This window comes from Hyperolius riggenbachi, chromosome 4 (assembly GCF_040937935.1).
Source record: "Hyperolius riggenbachi isolate aHypRig1 chromosome 4, aHypRig1.pri, whole genome shotgun sequence".
Lineage (NCBI taxonomy): Eukaryota > Metazoa > Chordata > Amphibia > Anura > Hyperoliidae > Hyperolius > Hyperolius riggenbachi.
Window position 1 is genome coordinate 47743317 of NC_090649.1, and position 9664 is coordinate 47752980.

The window sequence follows — 9664 nt, forward strand, 5'->3', positions numbered from 1 at the left end:
GTGATTCTAGAGAACATAGAGAATTAAATATCAGGCTGTTGTGATTCAAAAACACATAAAAATTAAATCAGGCTGCTTTGGTTCTAGAGTACTTAGAGAATTATATACAGTATCAGACTGGTGGGATTCTAGAGTACACAGAGAAATGTATATCAGGCTGGTGTGAATCTAGAGTAGACAGAGAAATGAACACCAGGCTGGTGTTATTCTAGAGCACATAGAGAATTACATTTTAGATATCAGGTGTGATTTTAGAGTACAGGTAGTCCCCAACTTAACAAGCGACCCGCTGATATGAGCAGAAGACCGGAAGTAAAACTTTTTTTTTTCAAAAAGACCCTGTAGATTTTAAAAGAAAAAATAAAAGAATTTTTTTTTTAAACTTGGTGAATACATTTTGCGCATTACACTATACTATATAGCCAGTTCTGATTTTAGCCCATTACAGTCATCACTAGGACAGAAGGAGGCACAAAGTGGGGCAGAAGTGGTACAGAGGGACAGATTAGAGGCAGAGGCGGCACAGAGGGGGGCACTGAGGGAATGGAGACAAGGTACTAGCATTTGCTTCCTCATAGTATTTGTAGTAAGCTGAGGTGAGAGAATGGTAGCAGCTGGACCCCTTCATGCCTTCTAGGCCCCAAGGTGTTACCTAGGTTGTTTGGTAGATAGTCCTGCTCTGTTACTCACACACATTATCTAGAACAATGGGTTGTTATTGGTTCGTCCATCTAGCTGGTCATCCCGCTGCCTTTAGGATTGCATTATTGGACAAGAACCAATATGAGAGCAGGGAGGGGTGAGGAACATGTGGGGAAGTAGGAGACAATGGGGGTATTGAAGGTATGCAGCTATTATTGTTATTATTATTTTTTATTTATATAGCGCCAACATATTCCGCAGCACTTTACAAAGCACAATAAGAGGACAAGCGGAACATAGATACAATTAAAAAAATGTACAGCAGAGTTCCAAGCAGCACAAATATTGTGACAAAAACAGTAAACATTAGGAGGATGACCCTGCCCTAATCTAAGGGGTAGTGGATGACACACTAGGTAAGGGGGAGGGGAATGGATGAGGCAGTGACATTTTGCCTCTGATTACATTGTGAACAGATAAGTAAATAAGGGCTATAGAATGTTATAAGCTTGTCTGAATAGGTGTCAGTGGTGTAACAATAGGCCCTGCAGCCCATGCTACCGCTCGGGCCCGTTTTGTGGGGGCTGGAGGGGTGGCAACATGAGGGAAAAGCCTTGGCCACAGTCGGTGGGGAGAGGGGAAGTTCCCCCCCCTCTCCCTCACCTCGGGGCTCTCCCCTCTGCGCTCCCCTCCAGCTAGATACAGTGTGGGCGACAGGCAGTGGCAGGCAGATACATACCTTCTTCCGTGCGATCCACCGCAGACTCCTCGCTGTAGCGGCTGACATCACTTCCGGAAGTGACGTCAGCCGCTAGAGTGAGGAGTGGAATGCACGGAAGAAGGTATGTATCTGCCCGCCGCTGTCCGCTGCCCACACTGTAACTAGCTGGAGGGGAGCGCAGAGGGGCGAGCCCCGAGGTGAGGGAGAGGGGGGGGGGAACTTCCCCTGTCCCCGCCGACTGTAGCCAAGGCTTTCCCCTCATGCTGCCACCACTCCAGCCCCCACAAAACGGCCACGAGGGGGCCCCAGGGAGAGGGGGGGGGGGCCCGCTCTGAAATTCTGCAGGGGGGCCCGGTGGGGCCTAGTTATGCCCCTGATAGGTGTGTTTGAAGAGTGCGTTTGAAGATGTCCAGGTTTGGAGCATGACGTACAGGCTGTGGAAGAGAGTTCCAGATAAGGGGTGATGCTCGTGTAAAGTCCTGGATGTGAGCATGAGAGGACAACTCTGTCCTCTCTATTCTTGTCAGATGTTTGTCAGAAAACATCTGACCTGCATGCTTGTTCAGGATCTATGGCTAAAAGTATTACTGGCAGAAGATCAGCAGGACAGCCAGCCAGGCAATGTGCATTGTTTAAAAAGCAATACATGTGACAGCCTCCATATCCCTCTCACCGTCCCTTTAGTGCATTACAAACAAATAAGTGTGAGCTGCACGCATCAAGCTGCCATATTCAGGGCAGTAACAGCCCTGTTCTCCGGGTTATAGTATTCCATCAGCACCAATATCACCTAACTCATTCACAGCAGACTGCTCAGCTACCAGCAGCTCTGAAACAATGAGTGGAGTGATGGATGGATGATGGATTGGATACATTATGTGACTACATAAGTTAGCACTTTACCTATTCTATGATCCGGGTCATCTAAGGCAGGGCTTCCACCACAGTCATTGTTACTTAGTACACGTTTGTAGACGTGAGGTCTGTTGTTAGTGAATTGTGTTGTTATTTCTTTTTTACATCATGGCTATTTATTATTATACCAATATTTAATATAGTTATTAACTATATATTGGCTTACCAATTAAACGTTTTATTGCTACTTCCATAAAATTTGTTTACTCTTATTATGAAAGTTGCTTTATTAAAGGATAACTGAAGGGAGAAGAATTTGGAGGCTGCCATATTTATTTCCTTTCAAAGAATAACAGTTGCCTGGCAGCCCTGCTGATCTATTTGGCTGCAGTAGTGTCTGAATCACACCAGAAACAAGCATGCAGCTAATCTTGTCATATCTGACAATAATGTTAGAAACAACTGTTCTGATGCAAGCTTGTTCAGGGGCTATGGCTAAAAGCATTAGAAGCAGAGGATGAGCAGGATAGCCAGGCAACTGGTATTGTTTAAAAGAAAATAAATATGGCAGCCTACTTATCCCTCTCATTACAGTTGCCATTTAAATAACTCTGATTGGAGCAGTGTTTCCAAATTCTACCCATAAAGAGACACTGAAGTGGAAAAAAAAATATGATATCATGAATTGGTTGTGTAGTACAGATAATTACTAGAAGATTAGAAGCAAAGAAAATATTCTTTTATTTTTATTTTCAGTTATACAGCTTTTTTTTTTTATAACATTGCATCATTCTCTAATATTTGCAGTTTACACACTACTCAGCATTCAAAAAGTTTTTGCAGAACTGGCAGTGAACTTTTGATCTGTCCTGAACTGTTCTCTGCAAAAGAAAAACACGATACAGCTGAGATAACCTAATCAGAAGTCAGAGCTCTCCTGCAGAGCTCAATGGCTATTTGCATAGATAACAACTGGAGTTTATTAACTCTTCTTGTACTGGAAACAATATTAGACTTATGTCTCTGCTCCTAATGCTTTATTTCTTAGCGCTACTACACATACAAATCATTATATCATAACTTTTTTTTCGCTTCAGTGTCTCTTTAAGTCCCACCAACAGTGCATGTTTAGGAATATCTGCACATCACTGAGATACCAATCACAATACCTTGGTTCATAAGAAAGGTTGCTCGTAAAATCTGCAGTGTTGGTGGGGCTTGAAATGTGGTTGAAAAAGCTTGGAGAGAGTAGTGAGGTGTTACGGAATAATGAACCATAATGCCTCTCACTAATTTTACTGAAAAACGCACCAATGAACAGTCAAAAGTAGGGATAAGCTTTCAAATTTGGAACTCCATTCCAATTGTGTCAGCAGGAGCCTTTGTACATGCGTGCCATGGCGAGGGGTGAACCCTCACCCTTGTTGCTGCTTATTGTCATGCTCCACGTCACATTCCATCACTCCGATACTTCCTCCTGAAGTATCAGAGCGATAGAACGTGGCATGGAGTACAATAGCCAGAAGTGGCAGTGGCAACAAGGGTGAGTTAACCTCCTTGCCGTGGCCGGCATGTACAAAGGCTCTGTTTTTGTTCCTACATATTTAGAGCAGAGATTCACATTTGGGCATTCATTTCTAGTCGTTCATCTCAATTTATAGGTGATTGCGTTTTGCAATTTTTTAAAATGTTTTATCATTTGAATCGCGATTGTTTCAAGATTGTAGAAAAGCGCTGCATGCACCGCATTTCCAATTTCCACAAATTGTGAATAGTGAGATCCATGCCATATACTATAAATTACAATAGCACTTTTCAAAGTGCTAGTGCTTGCCTGTGATTCAAAGTGCTGCGGAAATCACCCAAAAAGCTCACAAGCATGAATAGAAATTGAAGGTACAAAAAAAGAAAGAAGAAAAAAAAAATCCTTCTGCTAAACTGACTGAAAATAGCTGCTTCTCCTTCTCAAAACATAAGCTTTCCCCGAATCTTATTTTCGTCACAAATCCAAGAAACAAGACATTTAATCCTCATTAGATAAGCCTGATAAACGTACATCACAAAAGCCAATCTGTCTGCGAAGGAATTGCTGGTAATGCGGTGGGAACAGGCCCGATGTACGGGGACAGAAAGCCGAGGCGGAGGAAACGGCTTCATTTCTCACACATGTTTGGCCTAATGTGATCCGCACACCCTTGCCTGGCTACGCGGGGTCAGGAGATACCACCCGATCCTCGGACCTTTAATTTGTTGCAGATCTTTTCCTGCCCGCTTTGAAGATGAGTAATGACTGACTTCTTGCCATTTACTCCCAAAATTCAAAGTTTCCTTGTATATTTTACCCGGGTGATTGGCAGATCAGGAAACACTACAATTATCTTATAAGACCTTTGACCTTTTAGCATAATTAGATATATCATCCATTAGCAAGGGATTGAATGATGGCTGACTTAAGAAAGGCTAGCGCTGTTTTGTGTTTTCATTGTGCTTTTTTTGTTTGTTTTTTTAAGTATTGTATTGCTTTAATATGCGGTTAATCTGTATATTAAATATATCATAATATTTATGCTCTGTGTTATTAATTAGGGAATCAGATTGAATAAAATTGACTTAAGGCATTCTCCATAGCATTGCATTGCATGGCATAGTCTAGCATTTATGTAGTACAGCACTTTACAGAATACATAGTCCTGTCTGACTGTCCTCAGAGGAGCTTACAATCTATTCCCTACCACAGTCATAGTCTAATGTCCTACCATAGAATTATTTTGTATTTTTTATATAGCACTGACATATTCTGCAGCACTTTGCGAAGTACATAGTCATGTCACTCACTGTCCTCAGTGGAGTTCACAATCTAATCCCCACCATAGTCATAGTCTAATGTCCTAGCATATTATTATTATGTATTTATATAGCACTGAAATCTTCTGCAGCACTTTCTAGAGCACATTTTCATGTCACTGTCTGTCCTCAGAGGAGCTCACAATCTAATCCTACCATAGCCATAGTCTAATGTCCTACCATATTATTATTATTATTATGTATTTATATAGCATGGACATCTTCTGCAGCACTTTACAGAGTACATAGTCATGTCACTAACTGTCCTCAGAGGAGCTCACAATCTAATCCTACCATAGCCATAGTCTAATGTCCTACCATAATATTATGTATTTATATAGCATGGACATCTTCTACAACACTTTACAGAGTACACAGTCACGTCACTGACTGTCCTAAGAGGAGCTCATAATCTTATTCCTGCCATAGTTATAGCCTAATGTCCCTAACATTCTAAGGACATTTTTTAGGGGAAACACTTTCTTTACTAATGTTCTCAAGATGGACATTTTCCCAATGTGTTCAAGCTATGTAATATATATATGGTAATACTAAAAAAATATATAGCTTTACTAAAGTGTTGGCCTCAGTCAGTTCCCCTGAACTGGTGGTGACTTTCCACACAGCCTGGGGGGGGGGGGGGGGGGGGGGGGGGGGTTGTGTTTACCCAAACACCACTTACTGTCTCAGCAGGAATGGGGAAAAGTGATTGGACAGGGTTTTCTTTAATTCTTAAATTAGCTTATAATTAAAATTGTACCTATGGTTTCATGATCTTGACTGGAGCCGGGTTACAAGGTCAAGAACAATTTTAAACAGCTCACAATGTAGTGCTCCCTGGAGATGTTAGAGCAGACAGAAACCAAGGCACCATCATTTCAGACGTGTGGATCCAGCAACCCATTTCTGTTGCATGGGTATGACTGGCACAACCACTTTCAGCATCCTCCACCTGCCACATGAAACTGGTGGAAAGAGTAGAGTTCTTCTTAATTTTTTTTGTAGACTTGCAACCAGAAAGTGAATTATCTATTTTCTTTATCTTAAAGCTTACAAATGTTGATATTTAAAAACAGTAGAAATAGAAATATCAAAACCTATGACCTTATTTTATTGATGTACTTAGACTGAATGATCAATATTAATCCAACCTGTTATTTTCATTTTCTGCTCCAGGCAACTTTGTAAAGAGTTCACGGACCTTCTGGCCCAAGACAGAACGCCCATAGGCAACAGTCGACCCACCCCCATCTTAGAACCTGGAATCCAGAGCTGCCTAACTCACTTTAGTCTCATCACCCACGGCTTTGGTTCTCCGGCCATTTGTGCGGCCCTCACGGCTCTTCAAAACTACCTTACTGAGGCCCTGAAGGGAATGGACAAAATGTTCTTGAACAACAGCAACAGCAACAGGCACACACCTGGGGACGGACCGGGTAGTAAAAACAGTGACAAGGAAGAAAAGCACCGAAAATGAAAGCTGGACCTTCTATAACGTCTTTCATTTTAGCTTTAAAGGAAAACAAAAAAAAAAGTGAAAAATATTCAACTGGCTTTGGAGAATTACAAAAATATATATCAAACTGCGCCCACGAGGCAACCCATGAACATACAGCACTCAATCAGGCGCTAAGAAGACCTCTGCCAACAATTTCCTTTGTATCCACTTCATTTTTAAGAAGACTTTATAGTAGCCCACCCCCTGGAAATATAAGAATTGAACAGTTTATCAGAAAATTACAGAAGGAATTTTTTTCTTTTAACTCAATGTCTGATGTGCACGGCTATAGGCTTTCATTTAAAGAACATAGAGACGTTAAGGTGAAGACTGGAGACCTGCGACAGTAACATGCTGGACAGACACAGTCTTTGGTGCACGTGGCGATGCCATACGGCTTTGCCTCTGCTCAATTCCCGGGACATCCATTCCTTGTGATATATGTGATTTCACAGCTCAAAGTCGGTTCTATTGCCAATCCCTTGTCCTTTTTTTTCCTATAGGAGTAACAATTCATTATTTGCAACCTTGTGTAATTCATGATTTCACTGTGAGTGCTGAGCTAAAAAATTGTTCAAAAATATTTTTTTTATTTGTTTTCGATTTTTAAATTTGTCATGGTCTAAAACTTTTTTTTTCAAGTTTGCATTTGTAGGCCACTATCAATAACAGGTCAAACCTCAATTCCAGGACCCAGGTTTAGTGCGCACCTAAACTAAGAAACCATATTCACAAACTGTATACATGGTGAAAAAGTAGTCATGTTGAAAGATGCGTAAAAAAGCACTCGGTCCTGTTCTTTAGGTTTAATGATTTGCAAATGCGCAAAGTGTAAATCTCCAGTCTGATTTCAGTTTACTGCAGACAGAGCAGTAAGAAATGAATTCTGATTGGACGTATTGGTCACTGCACTTTGCACATAGCTGCACTTTGTCCTGCCTTATTAATTAAGGTGAGAATTTAGTTCTGTTTAAAACATAACAAAGCACAGCCACTTCACCTAGTATATAGTTGTGTTTCTGTAAAATAGTCCCTTTTTAATGTCCTTTGCTGCCAAATATGTGCATGGATTTCACAAGAGTACATTTGCACATGTGAACGATACAATCATAATAACCAAATTATATCACACACTGCACCACTGCTGTGGCTTTTGCAGGATATAAGAAATCATTGTATAACTTATTCATGATGTGAACATTACAATCTGCAAACAGCCACTTTTAATTTGGTCAGAAATGTTATAGCGTTTAGTCATATCTCATAGGATCTCTCAATAACCTTTGAATACGCAAAGTTTAAATTCATATTTATTTAAACCCTAATGTGGCTATAAGACATTAATGCACAACAATAAAAAAAAAATAGCCTACACATCAGATTACTTTTCATGTTTAAAATTGAAAATGTAATTTTGGCAAACCCCCTAAAATTAGTTATTATTAGCAGTGTTTTTGCATCAATTGCAACAACAAATAAGCATTACTGTTTAATTGAAAGTGTGATCTGTTTATGGTCTGTATTTAATTTAAATAGAACATAATACCATAACCTACAGCACTGAAAATTCGAGTTCATTTTATGAATTTCATTCCATTGCAGGGATTTACGCTTTGTGATATTTACTGACCCAATACCGATTTTGTGTACAATATTTTTTATTTGATTTTCTAATCTGTGATGTTGTAAAAGTTTTATAATTTGTATTTTTGAAAATTGTTTTAATTCCAAAGGCTGTGCCATGTGTATTGTGTCAATGCCATAAAATTATAAGACTGAGAGAACTTGCTCTTTATTTTAGTTGATTTTTAACATTGCCGTGCATTTGGTTGATATGTAGCTTAACAAAGTCAGAAACTGAATAATGAATTAATGAAAACAAAAAAAAATTGCATCTAAAATGTGCCAACCATTTAAAGAGAAAAAGCCACTCTAGTCTTTGAGAGTATTTAAAAATAATTATAATAATAATTGACTTGCATTCCACATGTCTTTGCCAGCTTCATTTGAGAGAGTAAAAAATAAAATTAAAAAAAAAAAAAAAAACACAAACACCTGTGGACAAAAACAGACATAGGATTTGTTAAGAATAATTTGCAAATGGGAGGGAAATAATGTTAAGTTTGTATATATTTATTTATGCTTAATTTAACAGGAATTTGTATATATGGTGAGGAAGTACTTATTTATATGTGAGTCTGTTACTCTGTGGATGGGTGGTAACGCTTGAAATTAGGTAGTCTCTGAATTTTATTTTTTTTTTCCTCTTTCTTTTTTTTTTAAATTTTGGTTCCTTAAAAGGAAAAAAAAAAAGAAATATAGCAACAAATAGAAAATCGATTCTTGTCCAGTGCTGATCTGATTTACATTAATAAAACATTGTTGTGTTTTTGTTGTATTTTTAGCTTCTTGTGTATTATTATTTAACTGTGGCATTCTATTTTTTAAAAGCGATAATTATTATCAAAATAAAAAAGGAAAGGTTTTATGAAAACTAAAAATGAAAGCAAAGGGTGCGTACACACTTCCGATTTTAATTGTCTATTGACTGGCCGATTTTACCACTTCTATGTAGCTTGAGGACAAACAGATTTTTAAAGCGGATCAGAGATGAAAAATTAACTATAACAAGTGACTTGTCGATATATCTTATCTAACGTTTAGATAGTTTACACAGCAAACCTAGCTCCAAACAGCTTCAACAGTTTAGGATTATTTATTCCTGTGATACAATGAGGGCAGCCATGTTTTGCTTGTGATCATTATACACAGGCAAGCTGCTCTGTATCTCCACCTCTCATTCTGTGAAAACTTCACTCCCCCGTCTTCCTCCCTCCTCCCCTGTGCCGCTAAAATCTCTGGCTAGTAACCTCCTCCAACTCCTCCTGCCCAGACTGAGCTTCCATAAGCCCTTGCTACATGGGTCTCCGAGTGCCTTGGCACTGGAGGAGCTGTGGGCGAGGCTTGTTTAGTTTATAGGGAATTAGGGTATTTGGTATTTGGCTTGTGGAATGCCCTATAAACAATAGGAAAGGAACACAATTATGCAATGAGTAAAAGTTTATCTCTGATCCACTTTAACACTATGAACGGATTGTGTAGGA

The 9664-nt window shown here is 39.3% G+C and overlaps 1 protein-coding gene across 1 annotated transcript in view; it reads left to right on the forward strand.

Moving 5' to 3' along the window:
• The window catches only part of TFAP2B (transcription factor AP-2 beta), a 99884-nt gene extending 90965 nt beyond the window's left edge, over positions 1-8919 (forward strand). The window contains 1 exon segment of the mRNA XM_068280028.1: positions 6239-8919. Coding sequence (XP_068136129.1) covers positions 6239-6539 — 301 coding nt within the window. The 3' untranslated portion in view covers positions 6540-8919.
• Positions 8920-9664: the final 745 nt, after the last annotated feature.